Source organism: Hylobates moloch, unplaced genomic scaffold (genome assembly GCF_009828535.3).
Source record: "Hylobates moloch isolate HMO894 unplaced genomic scaffold, HMol_V3 SCAFFOLD_26, whole genome shotgun sequence".
NCBI classification, from domain to species: Eukaryota; Metazoa; Chordata; class Mammalia; order Primates; family Hylobatidae; genus Hylobates; species Hylobates moloch.
The window spans coordinates 509,522-529,934 of record NW_026652301.1 but is presented as its reverse complement, the minus strand read 5'-3'; the positions used below and the strand labels follow the sequence as shown (position 1 = coordinate 529,934).

The 20,413-nt window shown below is 40.7% G+C and overlaps 2 protein-coding genes across 12 annotated transcripts in view; one reads left to right on the top strand and one right to left on the bottom strand.

The window, feature by feature from the left end:
* LOC116463124 (uronyl 2-sulfotransferase) overlaps positions 1-20,413 on the top strand; it is a 442,893-nt gene that overhangs the window by 16,862 nt on the left and 405,618 nt on the right. The window lies entirely within an intron of this gene.
* On the bottom strand, positions 18,178-18,501 carry LOC116463126 (thymosin beta-4-like). Its single transcript, XM_032754140.2, has one exon. It carries the CDS (start codon positions 18,499-18,501, stop codon positions 18,286-18,288), a length of 216 nt encoding a protein of 71 aa, XP_032610031.1. The 3' UTR covers positions 18,178-18,285.

Genomic DNA, 20,413 nt, shown 5'->3' with positions numbered 1-20,413 from the left:
TGGATAGTATGGGCATTTTAATGATATTGATTCTTCCAGTCCACATGCATGGGATGCTTTTCCATTTGTTTGTGTCATCTACAGTTTTTTTCGTCAATGTTTTGTAATTCTTCTTGTAGAGATTTTTCACCTCCTTGGTTAAATGCATTCCTAGGAATTTTATTATTTTTTATGGCTATCGTAAATGATATTGAGTTCTTGATTTGGCTCTCAGCTTGAACATTATTGATGTATAGAAATGCTGATTTTTGTACATTGATTTTGTATCCTGAAACTTTACTGAAGTAATTTATCAAATCTAGAAGTCTTTTGGAGGAGTCTTTAGGGTTTTCTAGGTATAAGATCATGTCATCAGCCAACAGAGATAATTTGACTTCCTCTTTTCCAATTTGGATGCCTTTTATTTCTTTCTCTTGCTATCGGGGGAACCCGCCCCCGATAATTCAACGTGGATTCTTTTGTATTTCCCTAAGTGTCGGCTGGTCTGAGAAATAAAGGGAAAGAGTACAAAAGAGAGAAATTTTAAAGCTGGGTGTCCGGAGGAGACATCACATGTCGGCAGGTTCCATGATACCCCCTGGGCTGTAAAACCAGCAAGTTTTTATTAGCAATTTTCAAAGGGGAGGGAGTGCATGAATAGGGTGTGGGTCACAGAGATCACATGCTTCAAGGGCAACAAAAGATCACAAGGCAGAAGGTCAGGGTGAAACTAGAATCACTAATGAACTTCCATGTCCCGCTGTGCACACATTGTCAGGGTTCAAGAGCAGAGAACTGGTCTGACAAGAATTTGCCAGGCTGAAATTTCCTAATCCTAGCAAGCCTGGGGGTGCTGCAGGAGACTAGGGCGTGTTTCATCCCTATCTATATCTGCATAAGGCAGATACTCCCAGGGTGGCCATTTTAGAGGCCCCGCCCTAGGAATGCATTCTTTTCCCAGGGCTGTTAATTATTAATATTCCTTACTGGGGAAAGAATTCAGCAATATTTCTCTTACCCATTTTTGGTAATAAGAGAAATATGGCTCTGTCCTGCCTGGCCCACAGGCAGCCAGACTTTACGGTTATCTCCCTTGTTCCCTGAAAATCGCTTTTACCCTGTTCTTAAGGTGCCCAGATTTCATATTGTTCAACCACCACTTATTGTTCCAGCACCACTTATTGAATAGGGTATCCTTTCCCCATTTTATATTTTTGCCAACTTTGTTTACAATCAGTTGGTTGTAGGTATGTGGCTTTATTTCTGGGTTCTCTACTATCTTCTGTTGTTCTATATGTCTGTTTTTGTACCAGTACCATGCTGTTTTGGTTACTATAGTCTTGTAGTATAATTTGAATTCAGATAATGCTATCCCTCCAGCTTTGTTCTTTTTGCTTAGGATTGCTTTGACTATTCAGGCTCTTTTTGGTTCCATATGAATTTTAGGATTGTTTTTTCTAATTCTGTGAAAAATGACATCAGTAATTTTCAAACACACGTGCTCTACAAACAATTTGTGCACTTAAGGCAATCATCACAGGGTCCTGAGGTGACATACATCCTCAGCTTACGAAGGTGGTGGGATTAAGAGATTAAAGACAGACATAGGAAATCACAAGAGTATTGATTGGAGAAGTGATAAATGTCCATGAAATCTTCACAATTTATGTTCAGAGATTGTAGTAAAGACAGGTGTAAGAAATTATAAAAGTTTTAATTTGGGGAACTAATACATGTCCATGAAATCTTCACAATTTATGTTCTTCTGCCATGGCTTCAGCCGGTCCCTCCGTTCGGGGTCCCTGACTTCCCACAACATCTTGCCTAATTGCTCTGGCTAGGACTTCTGCTACTGTGTTGAATAGGAGTAGTGAGAGTTGGCATTCTTGTCTTGTTCCAGTTCATAGGGGAAGTTCTTGTAAATTTTCTCAATTCAGTATGATGTTGGCTGTGGGTCTGTCCTATATGGCTTTTATTATTTTGAGCTATATTCCTTTGATGCCTAGTTTGTTAAGGGCTTTTATCATGAAAAGATGTTAGATTTTACCAAATGCTTTTTCTGCAGCTGTTGAGGTGATCGTATGGTTTTTGTTAGGCTTATATCTTCATTCTTCATTTGTTTTATGGCATAATGCATTTCTGTGCCAAAATATAGCCTCTCTTCCCCCAGATTTTTTTCCCTGTCACCTTGTCAGAATGATAGTTGACTTTGTTAATTGCAGAGTAAGTCTTGCTCACAAGGCTTATTCTTCATTGAAGTCTCACATCAATGAGCCTTAAAAGATCAGAGACACATGTTCTCCTATTGCTCTCACCCACTCACCCACTTGCTCTCATCCACTCACCCACTTGCTCTCACCCACGCACCCACTTGCTCTCATCCACTCACCCACTTGCTCTCACCCACGCACCCATTTGCCCTTCTTTACATTTAGCTTGGCAGTCTTCTCTGTTGTCTTTTCCATCTAGACAGGTTCATTCCTTCAACAAATGCTCATGGAGCACCAGTTGTGTGCTGAGTGCTAAGATAATCACCATATTCTTGGGGCTGTGTTGTACCTGGAGGGACAGAGAAGGACTTAAGATCCCGTATGAGGTGTGATGAACAGCGGGAGTTAAAAGAGGTAGTAGACGCAGTGATTGGTCATGCCTGGATATAGTTAGACTGGTTATCTCTTTCATAAAGGCCCTGTTGATGCTAGTAGATCAGGGGGTTCTGAAGCCTGGCTGCATGATAGAATAACCTGGAGAACTTTGGAGAATACAGATATGTATTCATTTGGTCAAGGGTGTATATGTTAAAAGTTCCGTGGGTAATTCTAATATGCAACTAAAGTAAAGAACCACTGTAGTAGATACAGGGTCGGAGAGTTTTGTTTGTGCGGTAAATCCTCTTACAGTACTATTTAGGGATGCTTTATCTTAATCTATAATCTTTGTCTATGACTTATAACACTTTAGTTTACAGCTTCTCTACACTGGCATCTCTCAAACTTTAATGTGCATGCACATCACTCCAGGATTTGTTAAGCTGTAGATCCTGATGTAGCAGGTCTGGAGCTGGGCTTGAGATTCTGCATTTCCAGCAAGCACCCAGGTGTAGCTGAGGTTGCAGTTGGAGGGCCACATTTTGAGTAGCATTTCTGGGAAATAATGAATATCTGTAAACAACAAATGTGTCAGGGTTCAGCTTAGCTCATTAAAGATCTGTGCTGTTAAGCATTTCATAGATATCTTTTAAACTGAATTTTCATTCACCAGTTTGGTTGTTCCTATTTAAGAACATTAAGTTTTTCTTAAGTGAGAATCACACCCTTGTATGATTTCAAGTTTAAAATGGCTGTTTTTATTCATCTTTGGAAACTATAGTATTAGAACATAGGCTATTTGGGGTTTTGTGAACATACAGATTTTGACCTAATGTCATGTTTGTTAATAAGCATTGAGAGCAAACCAACTGGTCGTAGAGATGAAGTTTCTCCACATATTTATTGCAGATTTGGTACTGTTTTACATTTTGACGGTGAGGCACAGTATCAGAATTCATTACCAAAGTTTCCTAACATACAAATATTCTAGGTAAAGTTTTTTTTTTATAGCCAGAGAAAATAATTGGATGCACATAGAGTGAATAATTAGAATGACTGTGTAATTCTTTAAAAACACAATTTTAAGAATTAATTAAAACTGTTAATACATGCTCATTGTAAAATATTGGGATACAGGAAAAAAGCACAAAGAAAATAAAACGCACATTAATTTCTTTGTTCACAACTGCTTTGGTTACATGCTTCCTCCACTCTGTAGTATCATAAATATCATTTCACATCTTTATGTATTTTTTTACAACATGGGTTTTTATGGTGGCAGAGTGGCCTGTGAATGTACTATTAATTCCTATAAGAAGACTTTTTTGATATTTGGCCCATTTCCAGGTTTTTTGTGGTTGTAGATAAGATTATGATGAACATTATTAAATTGTTGCAGACTTCCCTATTTCCTTGGGATAAATTCCTAGACTTGGAATTGCTGGTTAAATGTATACCAATTTTTAAACTGATTTTACAAACCGGCACATTGATATGGCTTTGTTATGTTTCACTAGGAGTCTATTACCTGTTTTGCCTATACCCTTAAAAACACTGGATGCAATCTTTTAAAAATCCCTTACTCATTTGATTGGTGAAAATGATACTCTTATTCTTTAATTTGCATTTGTTTCAATATTAGTGAAAGTGAACCAGTTTATGCTTGTAAGACATGGGTCTTCTTTTGAGAATTGCAGTTTTAAATTTCTTTTGCAATTTTTCTCTATAGATGTGTTCCTCCTTCTCTTATCAATTCTAAGAGTTCTTTAGAGATGAAGGATATTAACCCTTTGACATACATACAAGTAATAATTTTCTGGCTTTTTATTTGTACTTTCGTTCTAAAAGTCAGTTTCTTTTATTTTTCATGTGCATTAATTACGTTTCCCATTTATTATTCTTTTCTTTGCTTTTAGGCTCAGAAAAGACTTATATCCCATCAGATATAAATTCTATATATTTTCTTTTCCTTCTATTGTTATTTCACTTTTTCACTTACTTTTTAAAGCCCGTTGGCATTTATTTTGGTGTGAAGTAAATTAACTCAGTGATATTGCATGTCTATCTGGAAACAAAGTGGTCATTTTGAATGACATCCTTTTTTAACAGTAAATGACTTTTTATAACATTAAAATGAATTGATTTGAGTTGAAAGCTTTTTAGAGGACTTTTGAAAGCCCTGTTTGTTGTTTAATCCTAAATTTTGGCAGTGGGAGTGCTTCTGAGGCCATCTGGTCCCTCTTCGCGATACTAGAACCTGTGCTTGGGCCTCTCCCTTCTGCTGCCTCTCCTAGCTATGATTCTCAGCACAGGTCCACAGATGCCCTTGTTTCTGGAGAGAACTTTTGTCCCCACATCTGTGGAACCTGTAGTTGCTAGCTCTCAGGCCAGGCAGACATGGCCACTGTCCTCCCTGGACCTCTGTTGGCCTGGATTGCCCGTGTGCAGGATTGGGCAACTGTATGGATCTCAGCCTCTTGGATTCCTACTGGGTCTCGAGCAAAAAATGCAACCCCTGGACAGCTGCATGCAGCCTTGCACATACACCCTTTGGGTGAGCTCCTCAACAGCAGCCTGGCTGTCTATTTGGGGTATCTCAGGAACACAGACAGCACTCATTTGAACACTATTTGTATAAGCAGCTAGATGGTGATCATTTGTTTAGTTCCTGTGAATTGTGGTCCTTTTTAATGTCTACAAAATTCAAAGCGCCACAGACACTTAAAGGCCAACAAGATGGACCAGTAGAGGTATATTTTCTGTTTAGGAAATTACATTTTCTTCTGTGAATTTGCCTTTAACACGATGTTTCATATCACAAGAGGCAGTGTAGTGTTAACAAAGCATTGGGCTTCAAATCAGAAGTCTTCTGTTTGTGTCCTGGCATTGCCACCGTGCAGCTGTGTGACCTTGGGTAATTCACTTAACCTCCCTGAGTCTCTGTTGGAACTTTAGAGGGACTCCTTCTGTTCTGTAACAACCACCATCAAATTATAAAGAGACTGCTGTCTGGTATTCTCCAGCCTGGAATAGTGTGGAAATTTGCATTTGTAATACCTGTTAATGCACATACGTGTCTTCAGTTTAATCAGTCACTCAGAAGCCTGAGCAGAGCAGGTGGCAGATGGAAGTATAGGAATGTAGGAGCCTGTGTTTGTGTGTGTGTGTGTGTGTGTGTGTGTGTGTGTGTGTTGTCTTCAAACAAACTCATAAAAATTCTGCCGCTAGGCATTCACAAACAGTGGTTGTTTGTTGTATAGATCCCTACTCTTTCTGTCACTTATTTTTTTTTTTTATAGGAAAAGACCTTCTAAGATTATGTAAATTACATTTTAGTTTACTGGCTATTTTTATGCATTTCCTGTTCTTTCAAAGGACTAGATAAAAATTTCTGTATGTCCTAAGATCTCTGACTGCTTCACTTTAAATTGTAAAGAATGATTAAGAGTTCTAAAACATTCACCCTGCGATCATTGGATAAGATATTAATTTTTTCAAGATTAAAAAAAAATTGAGTGTGCTAATGACATAAAGGTTCTTGCAAGAGCTGCTAGTCTAGCCTCTGGAATACAGATGTATATAAATTCATCATTTTCGTGCAGACATTATTGGTAATAGAGATTTGCCCACATAACATGGGGAGCACAGAGGAGAAGAGAGAAGGAGAGGGATTCAGGGAAAAGGTGACACTTGAGCTGGGCATTGAAGCATAAATAGGTGCTTTCTATGTAAAGATGTGGGAAAAGGGCATTCTAGATTCTAGAAAGAAGAGCACGTGCAAAGGCAAGCCACTGGGCAAAATTGTGGCATTTTTGGGCACACGAAGCAGTGCAGAGTGGCTGGCCAGAAACCATGGTAGGGGAAAGGAAGAGGGTTGCTGCAAGGGAGGCGCCTACAGTAAAAGGAACTTGTATGTTACACTAACTGGTGTGCAATGGGAAGCCACTGAACATTTTTAGACCACAGAGTGAGAGCAGATTTCTTATTCACAAACTCACCTCTATAAACAGAAAGGAAGAGCTGAAGCCATGAGAGAGCCTAGGGCAGGTGTCTGATACGGTCCTCATATTTGAACAGTGCTTTACAGTTTATAAAGTACTTGCACCTTTGTTGTCATGTGCACCCCTTCCCTCTCCTGAGTGGTGGGTGTTAAGCTTCCTTTGCAGACAAGGAACCTGAGTTCAGAGACATGAAGGGCCCTGGGTTGCTCAGCTGGTGCAGCGGGCAGAGGGAGAGGCCAACATGTCACCCAGGTCCTTTGCCTTTTCGCCTCATGCCACAGGGAAGCGTATTTCAGCAAAATACTGAAATATTTTTCCAACTTTTTAAATGAGATTTGACTTTCAAAGTAACTTTAATCTTGATTTAAAAAAAAGTTTGACAAGACAAACAACTTTTATCCTACAGGTATTGATTTAGTAGAACAGAGTAATGTCACTGTGCCTTGTTGCTGACATTTTCCTGTTATGATAGCCTTCTATAAGCTGATGGTTTGTTTTTTCTGATTAGCTAAAATGGAAAGAAAAATCTCCAGTGTGCTTTTATTAGAATAGGGTATAACATATTTTGACTTTATGTTTCAGTTATTTCAATAACCTTGATCATACCATTTTGTCATAGATTAAGTTGGCATTGAGGCTGTAATTTCTTGCTGTTTGGAAATGACTCTTTATTGAGTAAGGCAGATTTATTTTCTTTGTGCCATTATTGAAGATTGTAGAAGTGGCTCTGCTTCCATCTTACCTTAAGTCACATAGGCTGTGGCTGTTGAGCTTGCATTCTGAGCGTAGCTTTTTGTAGAGCTGTTGAACCTTCCAGTGCTTGTTGGATGACATCCAGCCCCACCCTGTTCTGCCACCTGCTCTGGAGAGGTCTAAAACAAAATGTTCCAGTCATTTCTGTTTTTAAACCAGAAGCAAGTTTCTACATCTTTAATTTTGTTAAAATATAGTTGGAAGAGAGTAAGTCTAGGTCACAGAAAATTGAACTGTGCTGAGATGGAGTGGGTAGGTGGATAGTCCTTTAGATAATGAGTCGACTATTAGAATTTAAAGGCATCTTTCTAGAGAAGAGATGAAGAAGAAAACAGCTCAGACAGGTGCTCCATGCCCCAACTGAGCCTGTCTGAACTTACACATGGTCTAGAATTTATTGGATGATATATGTTTACTAAGGTAATTATAACATATACCTGAAATGAGAGAGTTTTTGCAGGTAACTACTAAATTTATAGCTGAATTTTCTGGAGGCCAAAACAAAAAAGAGGTGAAATGTATCATATGTTACCACTGTCCAGTCTAAGGGGCACATTAGCTCATTGGGAAAGAGTGGCCTCTGTCTTCCTACCTCCCCCAAAAGGAGATATCTGTTCGATCTTAGAGAATCACAGGGACAATACCTCCTTCAATATTTTTTGTCCCCAGAAATGGGGACGTGTTCTTCATGAGGCTGCGCTATACACTGGCTGTTTATAGAAGTGAAAGCGTAATATCAAACCACAGCTCGGCGGTGGTATTTCGCTGGGGAGCTGAGCCTTTATAGTTGAGGTGTCTTACTTTTCATTAGTTTTATGTGTTTAGAAAGGAGAGAGAATAGAATATTGAGTTTATGCCCGGTGGTTTCTCCCTATCGGTTTCTGCAGCCTTATTTTTGGCAGGAACAGGACAGCAGTCAGTTGAAGGATGCTACGTGCCCAAGGTATAACAATTCAGTGTGAATCGCACTGGGTGGATGATTAAGGAACCAGGCTACGTGGTGGTTCCTTCTTCCCTCTTACTAAGCAGCCTGCTTTGGGTTGGCTGGGCCTGTTGGAGAACTTAGCTTGGGTGGGCGCTTCTGAACTTTTTTTTTTTTTTGAGTTGGAGTCTTGCTCTGTCACCCAGGCTGGAGTGCAGTGGCACAATCTTGGCTCACTGCAACCTCTGCCTCCTGGGTTCAAGCCATTCTCATGCCTCAGCTTCCCAAGTAGCTGGGATTACAGGTGCGTGCCACCATGCCCGGCTAATATTTGGCATTTTTAGAAGAGACGGGGTTTTGATATGTTGGTCAGGCTGGTCTCAAACTCCTGGCCTCAAGTGATGCTCCCACCTTGGCCTCCCAAAGTGCTGGGATTACAGGCTGAGCCACCATGTCCAGCCCCTTCTTAGCTTTCAGTGTTACTCCTCATCCCTAAGACATGAGATCTTGGCCAGAATCTTTCTCAGAGGGGGAAATTCTAAATGAACATATTTTGAATGTCTTAAAACCTTATCTGTTAGAGGAACTTTTAAGAAAAGATCAAACATACTTCCAATTTTACAATAGTTGTCAATTAGAGGATGGAATTGATTTTACTATTTTTCTACAACTTTATTAACATTTTTTGAGAACCTCTTTTTCCAATTCAGCAAACTTTTGCAAGTCTTGACATATTCTTATTCTAGGTGTTGGTGGGTATGTGATCTCATAAAATTGTTTAAGGAATTTTTTAAAAAATTATAGAAAATGGGATCTATGTTGAAAGAATTACAAAGTGCGTTACAATTTGAGACTTAAATTTCCATATATTTTAATTTTACCTAAACTTATACGAATTTTAAAATGGTGATTGTTGGCCAGGCCTGGTGCTCATGCCTGTAATCCCAGCAATTTGGGAGGCTGAGATGGGCGGATCACCTGAGGTCAGGAGTTCGAGACCAGCCTGGCTAACATGGTGAAACCCCATCTCTACCAAAAATACAAAAATTAGCTGGGCATGGGGCAGACGCCTTTAATCCCAGCTACTCAGGAGGCTGAGGCAGGAGAATCGCTTGAACCCAGGAAGTGGAGGTTGCAGTGAGCCAAGATTGTGCCACTGCACTCCAACCTGGGTGACAAGAGCAAAACTCTGTCTCAAAAAAAAAAGGTGATTGTTTTTCGTGTTTGGAATTATATGACATGTGTGTATTAAGAGTCTAATTTATTTTTCAAGTATAAATGAGGTAAATGCACATCCCAGAAGACTGTTTTCTGTGCACACACAAAATGACATTTCTTTTAGTACACAAGGAAAGATAAATATTCAAATCCTTTCCGTTGGGTGATATTTTGTTCACATATTTTTGTAGGGCATCCATACTTTTGTTTTACACTGAAGAAAAGGACAGTGTGAGGGACAGATGTCAGAGTGAAGGTGTGAATTTGCACCAAATGCCAGGTTTAGGGCTCAGAATAGCGTTTTTTTTGTACGTAGGGCGCCATGAATGCAAAGACGTCCAGCAGGGCGGGCGTTGAGCAGGGATTGTCTAAGAGGAATCAAATTGCCAAATGTCTGCTGCCAGATTATTCTTCCCTAAAACTGATCTCCCTGAGAACTTGTCTTGCGGCCCAATTCCCACCAGCTTCCCTCTGTCCTCCCCAACTTTATAAAGAAGCTTATCTGACTCTATGCTGGTGTCAAACACCTCCAGGTGCCAAAGGAAGAATTCAAAATCCTGGCATGGAGAAAGTGAATGACTAGTGACTACAGTAAACCCTTTTGCAGGTCACTTGGCTCCTATTCTTGGCTTTCAGCCAAAGTGAAGGAGGATCTAATCTAGTTATCCCCTCAGGTAGATCACCAACAGATCACTATGGGATTTAGAAAGATGTTAAAGAAGCGTGTGACACGGCTATAACTAAACACTCTCCATTCCTGTCTGTTAAAGCGAACAAGGTTATAATATATATATATGTAAAATATATAATAAATATAATGAATAAATAGGAATAAAATTGAAATTAGTGAAATTCACTTATAGACAAGGCCCTATTCAGTGTATTTATGATCAAATTCCACTTTTGATTTTAATTATTTGTGAAATGTGTAAAATCTTCATGTTGTTTTGATCAACTGTGAAACAAAGGTAATCTTAATAATAACTCAAATTCAGGATATATAGTTTCAACTCTTAAAGCATTATGGTCACAAGAATTTTTTTTAAATGAATTTTACTTTGCCTACATAGTTTTGTCATATAGAAATAGAACAGAGAGATCAATACAATAATTTCAAGCATGAAGTACAAACTGTTAGAACAAAAATCTGTGGGGGGGAATGGAATGAAAACACAAGCTGAAAAATTCGTTGCTCAGACTTTCTTTTCAGCATTTTTTTAGAGGATTTGTGAATTTCAGAGAAAAATGAGTGCATGAGGCCAGGCACGGTGGCTCACGCCTGTAATCCTAGCACTTTGGGAGGCCGAGGCGGGCGGATCACCTGAGGTCAGGAGTTCGAAACCAGCCTGACCAACATGGTGAAACCCCGTCTCTACTAAAAATACAAAATTAGCCAGGCATGGTGGCAGGTGCCTGTAATCCCAGCTACTGGGGAGGCTGGGGCAGGAGAATCACTTGAACCTGGGATGCAGAGGTTGCAGTCAGCCAAGATTATGCCACTGAACTCCAGCCTGGAGTCTGACAGAGTGAGACTTCATCTCAAAGAAAAAAAAAAAAAGACTGCATGAAAGAAAAGCTTGTTAATTCCTCCGTGACTTCATAATGATCTCACCTCTAACAAGGGTTTCCCAATATTGAGAATATCTTAAACATACATATGCTATCCTGTCCGTCCCTCCCAGGCCCCCCCCTCTACCTGAGGTGACTAGTATTCTTGGTCTTGTATTTATTGTTCTCTGCCAAGTTTTGCAGGGCTTGAATATTATGCAAATTTGAGAGCTTCCTTTAGGACAAAGAATAAAACATTGTCAGTTAAAAAAAAAAAATGCCCACTCCAGTGCAGTGTCGCCCAGTGTGAGAGGTTGTGTGGAGAAGGGGAAGTTAGGATGGAGCGAGGGGGTGGTCTTTACCAATGGCGATTTCCTTTTGCAGATTTTACAAAAAAAACGTGAGCATGTGCGTTTATTGTTAGAGCCCTCCCTCAGACTTGGAAAGGAGCACATAAAAGTAAGGGCTCCTGAAATTTAAGCTTCAGCAGTCTCTGTGAAACTACCTCTGTGTATGTGTATGTGTGTGCATGTGGGTGTGCATACATAAAACATACACACATACATCCCTGAAAACTGTATTGGTTTTAGTTGATTTTAACTCTTTTTTTTAATTAAACTTTTTTTTTTTTGCGGGGGAGAGAGTCTCGCTCTATCCCCCAGGCTGGAGTGCAGTGGCACGATCTCGGCTCACTGCAACCTCTGATTCCTGTATTCAAGCAATTCTCCTGCCTCAGCCTCCCAAGTAGCTGGGATTACAGGCGCACGCCTCCATGCCCAGCTAATTTTTTTTGAAATTTTTAGTAGAGATGGGGTTTCACCATGTTGGTCAGGCTGGTCTCGAACTCCTGACCTCAGGAAATCCTCCCGCCTCGGCCTCCCAAAGTGCTGGGATTACAGGTGTGAGCCACTGCACCCGGCCTGGTAAAATATGAATTTTATACCTTGTTCTAGGAGAACAGGACATATATATTTGATTGTTATTGCTATTGTTTTATAACTTGGAGGAATTATGAGCTGAAATTTTATTACTTACACTTTATTTTCTGCATTTTTTAAAGGACATGTGAATTCCAGAGAATTGTCCTTATTTATTTTGGCTGAATTAATGGGGCAAATTTGCTTCCTCTGAAAGAAAAAAAATAGACAACAAAGATCTTCTCTTTAAATACCAGCCTGGTGTTGTTCTGTGTTAGAGAAATTCTGGCTTTTGCTTCAGACCTCCGGTCCTGGTTTCCAGAAGAGGAGCACTCTGGTTCTCTTTCAGGCACTCAGTGGATCTTCTTCCAAGTCTTTTAAAAATATGACCATTAGCTTACATTTTCCTATGTGTTCAATCCTTTTCTCAGCAGAAGTGTTTGTGGTGGATTTTTGAGGGTGGGAGTGTGGTCAATGACGCAACTGAGCATTTCAGGGACTTGGAAATAAAGCTGTTTTATTGTGACTACCAGTTTTGTGCAGAATCATCTCATTCTTTTCTGCACGTGGTGAGTTTTGAAGTGAAACTTAAAGTTTAATGAGATACAGCAGCTGGAGTTGGGCATTTTGAAAAGAGGCAAAGAGAGATAATTGTAGTAAAACATACTGTAAGGCCTTACTTATCTGGAATAGCATGGAATGAAGAGCTCCAGATAATGGTGTTTTCTAGAAAGTGAAAGTTTAGAGCTTTAACCATCATACCCTCCCCCTTTTTCTTTAATCATTTGTTGGAAATCTCTTTAAAACATATTACGCATGGTTTTCTTCTCCAGTGGAACTATTAGTCATCGTTTGAATCTTGTAAGACATCGTTTCTGGACCTGCTGTCCTGCCCTTACCTGGCCTTGGCCTGTCCTGCTGGGTGCACTCTTGGGTCTGTTGTAGGTTTGCATCTCTTGTGTGGTCCCTTGGCCTTGTCCCTGCTCTCAGGTGGCTGGTAGTAGCAGCTCTCCATCCCACTAACCTGTTGATTTTAACAGGCAGTAAATTCAGGGAGCAAATACAGAACGTGTTGGAATTTGTAAAACAGCGGGAATGGCCCTCACTGGAGCTCCGAATGCTTGCTGGATGTTTCCTCTCCTGGAGACAGGAGCCATTTTATCCTGGTGTGCCGGCTCACTTACCGCACTTAATACCGACTGTTCTTAATGAATAAGGGAACAGCGTGCCTCATCTTTATCTCTTTACCTCTTTTAGACATTAGGCCATTAGCTCTTATTTTCAGTTGTGTTTTACATAAGCAAGCCTGATGGATGACTCTGAATAAATAAATAAGATTTAATTGAATTATGCAATTTTCAGTTTCTCTCAGATAATACCAAATCAAACAAATGTGAAGCCAAACACACATAAAAAATTCGTTTTGCTAAAACAAGGCACAGTGTGAATATTTTTAATTGACTTTTATTGTATAGTCACGCGCCACATAATGACGTTTTGGTGAAGGATAGACGCTTATTCTGATGGTGGTCTTATAAGATTATAATACTATATTTTTACTGTACCTTTCCATGTTAATTTGTTGTTGCTGTTGTTGTTGTTGTTTGTTTTTTTTTGAGATGGAGTCTCGCTCTGTCACCCAGGCTGGAGTGCAATGACACAATTTCAGCTCACTGCAACCTACGCATCCCGGGTTCAAGTGATTCTCCTGCCTCAGCCTCCCAAGTAGCTGGGATTATGGGCGCCCACCACCACGCCCAGCTACTTTTTGTGCCTTTTAAATAGAGATGGGGTTTCACCATGTTGTCCAGACTGGTCTCGAACTCCTGACCTTAGGTGATCCACCTGTCTCGGTCTCCCAAAGTGTTGGGATTACAGGCGTGAGCCACCATACCCGGCCTAGGTATATTTAGATACACAAGTACATACCATTCTGTTACAGTTGTCTACAATATATTCTGTACAGTCACATGCTGTCCAGGTCTGTAGCCTAGGAGCAATAGGCTATACCATCTAGCCTAGGTGTAGAGTAGGCTGTACCATCTAGGTTTATGCAGGTTCACGTTTTGGTGTTTGTACAATGATGAAATGCCCTAACAACGCGTTTCTCAGAATGTGTCCCCATTCTTAAGCAATGCATAGTGGTGATTACATATCAACAAAATTAAAAAGTAAAAAATAAAAATAATACAATAATTGTAATGATAAACTGAAATTTTAACCTTCACCTTAGATATAAGAATAGAGGTATAGTCTCCTTTCCCATAAGGATTTCCTGGAGTACAGAGCCCTAGTTCCAAATTTTTTTCCAAGGTCACTCAGAAAGGGTTGTTAAGCTTCTTTCTGTTTTAAACAAGAATTTCAGAAGCAAGGTGTGGAGATTTTGCCTATTAGAGATTTTTTTTCTTGGTCGTATTTTATTTTATATCAAGTGATTTGACTAAAGGACTGAAAGTCCTGAGTGAGGATCCAGGGCCCAGGCAGACATACTGGGGCCTTGTGGGTAACAGAAAAAGGCATTCCTTGGGACCAGTTCTACAACAGTTTCCTTCCTTAGGTGGACACTGGCACCATGGCTTGTGAATGGAGCCTGGCCTCCCTTTCAGCCCCTGACCCCTCCTCCCAGGCCACGTCAGGCAGGGCACTCTGGTGTGGGGTGCAGTCCTGTGACAATCCCTGCATCAGTGTGGGGCCTGGCAGGAACATGGTCGGAGGTTCACAGATCTGAGTCCTGAGGCTCGCAGGGTCTGTCCGGGGCACCTGTAAGTAAGCCATCATCACTGACATTGTGTTGATTTAAGAATTGAAACTCCAGGCCTGGAGCAACTTGCCAAGGGTTATAAAGCCGTTACATGGTAGGGAGTGGGGCCTTGAGCCAGAGCTCTGGTCGTCTCTTATGACGACCAAGGCCTGCCCCTCTCCGTCCCATCCAGAATCCAGATTGCATCGGTCAAGGATATCACCCCTCTCTTCCCTCTGTTTTCCATCCTCATGGTGGTCACAGCAGCTCAGCCCATTGCCTTCTTCTGCAAGGCCGAGCCCACCCTCCTGGGCTGCAGCCACAGCTGTGGCTGTCCTTACCCGCTGTGGATGCCGCTGTGGGACTTCTCTCTTTTTCTCTCCACAAAGAACCAAAGAATGTTCTTTGTGGAACATTTTTTTTTTTCAACCAGAAAGTGCTACCTCAAGCCTCCTGGAAAATTTCTCATTATTTCAGAAACATCACTGTACTTCCTTCTGTTGACTCAGCACTTTTGTCTCGTTTTCAAGTGTGGATTTCAGACCCTTGCCATTCTATTGAGCAAATGAAATACAGTCTTGAGGAGAAGCGTTACATAACATTAAATTTCATCACAACTCTTTTCAAGAATACTTTGAGAATTTCAGAGTGTTTTCAAGGGAATCTCTTTGACGTTAGTTCCTCCTCTTGGTTTCTCACCAGATAAAGGAAATCTCCAACTCTGGGGAAGACGTGTGAGGGAAGTCTGGGAGAATGTCATGCATTGACACCCATGAACTTGCTGACATCTGGAGGAATGAGCAGGGCTGAGAGAATTCCGGTCCTGGTCCTGCCTCTGTTGCTCCCACCACCCCAGGGAAATAATAATTCCCACTCAGCCCGCTCCACGGGATGTCGTAAGGACAAAATGAGATGTGATATATGTGGAAACACTAGGAAAATTCGAATGTTAAAGTGACTCTAGAAATGTAGGTGTCATCATGACTGGAAATATTAGTATAGCTTTGAGAGAAAAGGACATTTTTGGCCAAATAAGTTTATAGAATAGTGAATTATTCTCTCCTTGTGGGCTCTCAACACATCTTAACATTTTAAAGGCTCCCCTAAGTCCTGCAGGAAAGAAATCCTTTTCAATTCTGTTTAACTTAGTGTTTCTCAATGTTTTTCCCCTCCTGTTAGCTGCCTCTGTGAGCTGCTGTGAGTGGAGTTATTGGAGGGCATGTGAACTCAGCAGAAAGACTTTGTGATATTTATTTTGGCTGCTTATTTGCTCAGGTTTATTCCAGATACGGGAGGTCTCCAGACACTGAGTTATAGATCAGTGAGGTATTATTGTATTTTATTATAGACACATACATATACAAATACATGTAGGTATATATATATATATATATATACACACACACACACACACACACACACACACACACTTATGCAGGAATACCTTGTTTTATTGTGGTTCACTGTATTGTGCTTCACTGTATTGTGCTTCACAGATAATGCATTTTAAAAAAATAAATGGAAGATTCGTGGCAAACTGGTGTTGAGCAAGTTTATCAGCACCATTTCTCATTTTTCTTTTTTTAAAACTTTTATTTTAGGTCCAGAGGTACATGTGCAGGTTTGTTATATAGGTAAACGTGTGTCATGGGAGTTTGTTGTACAGATTATTTAATCACCCAGGTACTAAGCCTAGTATCATATAGTTATTTTTTCTGTTTCTCTCCCTCCTCCCACTCTCCACCCTCCAGTGGAGGCCCCAGTGTCTGCTCTTCCCCTTTGTGTCCATGTGTTCTTATCAATTAGCTCCCACTTATACGCGAGAACATGTGGTATTTGGTTTTCTGTTCCTATGTTACTTTGCTAAGGATAATGGCCTCCAGCTCCATCCACGTTCCTGCAAGAACATGATCTCGTTCTTTTTTTTTTTTTTTTTTGAGACAGAGTCTCGCTCTGTCACCCAGGCTGGAGTGCAGTGGCGCGATCTCGGCTCACTGCAAGCTCCGCCTCCTGGGTTCACGCCATTCTCCTGCCTCAGCCTCTCCGAGTAGCTGGGACTACAGGCACCCGCCACCACGCCCGGCTAATTTTTTGTATTTTTAGTAGAGACGGGGTTTCACCGTGGTCTCGATCTCCTGACCTCGTGATCCGCCCACCTTGGCCTCCCAAAGTGCTGGGATTACAAGCATGAGCCACTGCGCCCGGCCGATCTCGTTCTTTTTTTACAGCTGCATAGTATTACATGGTATATATGTACCACATTTTCTTTATCCAGTCTGCCATTGATGGGCATTTAGGTTCATTGTATGTTTTTGCTATTATAAATAGTCAGCACCATTTTTTCTAGTAGCATATGCTTACTTAGTGCCTCTGTATCATATTTTGGTAATTCTTGCAATATTTTAAACTTTTTCATTATTATTATATCTGTTATGGTGATCTGTGATGAGTGATCTTTGGTGTTACTATTGTAATTGTTTGGGGGAGCCACAAACTGCACCCATGTAAGAAGGCAAATTTATTCAATAAATGTGTGTGTTCTGACTGCTCCACCTACCTGTGGTCCCCTGTCTCTCTCCCTCTCCTTGGACCTCCCTATTCCCTGAGACATAACAATATTGAAATTAGGTCAATTAATAACCCCACAGTGGCCTCTAAGTGTTCAAGTGAAAGGAAAAGTTGCACATCTCTCACCTTAAATAAAAAGCTAGAAATGATTAAGCTTAGTGAGAAAGGCATGTCAAAAGCTGAAATAGACCGAAAGCTGAGATAAACTGAAGGCTGGGTCTCTAGCGACAGTTAACCAAGTTTTGAAAGCAAAGGAAATGTTGTTGAAGGGAATGAGAAGTGCTATTCCAGTTAACACATGAATGGTAAGAAAGCTAAAGAGCCTCATTGCTGATACCAAGAAAGTTTGAGTGGTCCGGATAGAAGGTCAAACCAGCCACAACATTGCATTAAGCCAAAGCCTGATCCTGAGCAAGGTCCTAACTCCCTTCAGTTCTGTGAAGGCTGAGAGAGGTGAGGAAGCTGCAGAAGAAAAGTTGGAAGCTACCAGCGGTTGATTCTTGAAGTTTAATGAAAGCAGCTGTTTCTGGAACATAAAAGTGCAAGGTGAAGCAGTGAGTGCTGATGTAGAAGCTGCAACAGGTCATCTAGGAGATCTAGCTAGGATCATTGTTTTTTTTTTTTTTTTTTTTTAAGTTTTTAAACTTTTTATTTGCATATTAAAAAAATTGTGCATTCCAATAATTAAAATCATTTGAACAAAAAAAAAAATGGCACTCTGATTAAACTGCATTACAGCCTGCAGGACACCTTGGGCCAGCTTGGTTTTACTCTAGATTTCACTGTCGTCCCAACCCCACTTCTTCCACCCCACTTCTTCCTTCACCAACATGCAAGTTCTTTCCTTCCCTGCCAGCCAGATAGACAGATGGGAAAGGCAGGCGCGGCCTTCGTTGTCAGTAGTTCTTTGATGTGAAAGGGGCAGCACAGTCATTTAAACTTGATCCAACCTCTTTGCATCTTACAAAGTTAAACAGCTAAAAGAAGTAAAATAAGAAGGCAATGCTTGTGGAATGTACAGTGCATATTGGCGGCGCACGCCTCATTACGATTAGCCTGCTTGCTTCTCCTGTTCAATCGTTTCTTTGGAAGGCAGTGGATTTTTCTCTTGCGTCTCTGTCTTCTTCAGTTTCGACTTATCGAATTTCTCGATCTCAGCCATATCGGGTTTGTCAGACATGGTTGCGGAGAAAAAGCGGAGCGAGGTGCGCGAGTACGAGCGAAGACTGGTCTGTGCAGTGGCCACCACCGAGTTCGCTAGGATCATTGTTGAAGGCAGCTACACTAAACAACAGATTTTCAATGTAGACATAACAGCTTTCTATAGGAAGAAGATGCCATCTAGGACTTTAGTTAGAGAGGAGAACCCAGTACCTGGCTTCGAAGCTTCAAATGACAGGCTGATTCTCCTGTTAGGGGCTTATGTAGCTGGTATCTTAAAGTTGAATCCAATGTTTATTTACCATTCTGAAAATTGTAGGGCCCTTAAGAATTTGCCAAATCTACTCTGCCTTAAGAATTTGCCAAATCTACTCTGCCTGTGACAGCATATCTGTTTATAGCATGGTTTACTATTTTAAGCCCATTGTTGGACTTTAAAAAAATAGTGCTCAGAAAAACAGATTCCTTTCAAAGGGCACTGCTCATTGACAATGCACCTAGTCACTCAAGATCTCTGATGGAGATGTACAAGGAGATGAATGTTGTTTTAATGCCTGCTAGCACAACATCTATTCTGCAGCCCATGGATCAGGGACTAATTTTGACTTTCATATCCTTTTATTTAAGAAATACATTTCTTTTTTTTGAAACTCAGCTCTGTCACCCAGGCTGGAGTTTTTATGAGGGTATAGCTGCCATGGATGGTGATTCCTCTGATGGATCTGGGCAAAGTACACTGAAAAGCCTCTGGTAAGAATTCACCATTCTGGATTCCATTAAGAACATTTGTCATTCATGGAAGAAGGTCAGAATATCAGTATTCACAGGAGTTTGGAAGAAGTTGGGATGACATCGAGGGGGTCAAGACGAGTGAAGAAGTAACTGCAGATGTGGTGGAAATAGCGAGAGAACTAAAATTAGAAGTGGAACCTGAAAATGGGACTAAATTGCTGCTATCTCATGATCAAACTTGAACAGATGAACAGATGAGGAGTTGCTTTTTTTTTGAAACAGAGTCTCGCTCTGTCACCCAGGCTGGAGTGCAGTGGCGCGATCTTGGCTCACTGCAACCTCCACCTCCTGGGTTCAAGAGATTCTCCTGTCTCAGCCTCCCGAGAAGCTGGGGTTACAGGTGCCTGCCACCATGCCCGGCTAATTTTTGTATTTTTAATAGAGACAGGGTTTCACCATGTTGGTCAGGCTGGTCTCTCGAACTCCTGACCTCAGGTGATCCACCTGCCTCGGCCTCCCAAAGTGCTGGGATTACAGACATGAGCCACCGTGCCCGGCCAAGTTGTTTCTTATGGATAAGCCAAAAAAGCAGCTTCTTGAGATGGAATCTACTCCTGGTGAAGACGCTGTGAACATTGTTGAAATGACAACAAAGGATTTTGAATATTTCATAAACTTAGTGGATAAAGCAGCTGCAGAATTTGAGAGGAATGGCTCCAGTTTTGAAAGAAGTTCTACTCTGTGTAAAATGCTATCAAACCACATCATATGCTATAGAACTCTTTCGTGAAAGGAAGAGTACATCAATGTGGCAAACTTCATTGTTGTCTTATTTTAAGAAAGTGCCACAGCCACTGAAAGCTTTAGCAACCGTCACCCTGATCCATTAGCAGTCATCAACGTCGAGACAAGACCCTCCTCCAGCAAAAAGATTATGACTCACTGAAGGCTCAGATGATTGTAAGCATTTTTAGCAATTAAGCATTTACAATTTTTATATTAAGGTATATACATTATTTTTAGACATAAGTGTATTGCACACTTAATAGACTATAGTGTAACATAAACATAACTTTTATATGCCTTGGATAACTAAAAAACTCACTATATTGTCATATTTGCTTTATTCTGGTGGTCTGGAACTGAACCTCCAATATCTCTGGCACACATATACACAAATAACATTTCTGTAATCTGATAGTTTTTGCCAGATAAGTCATATTCTCATTGACTAACAGAGCTCAAGTTTTAATCAACCCAGCATAAAGCATTTCTCTCCCGGAGTT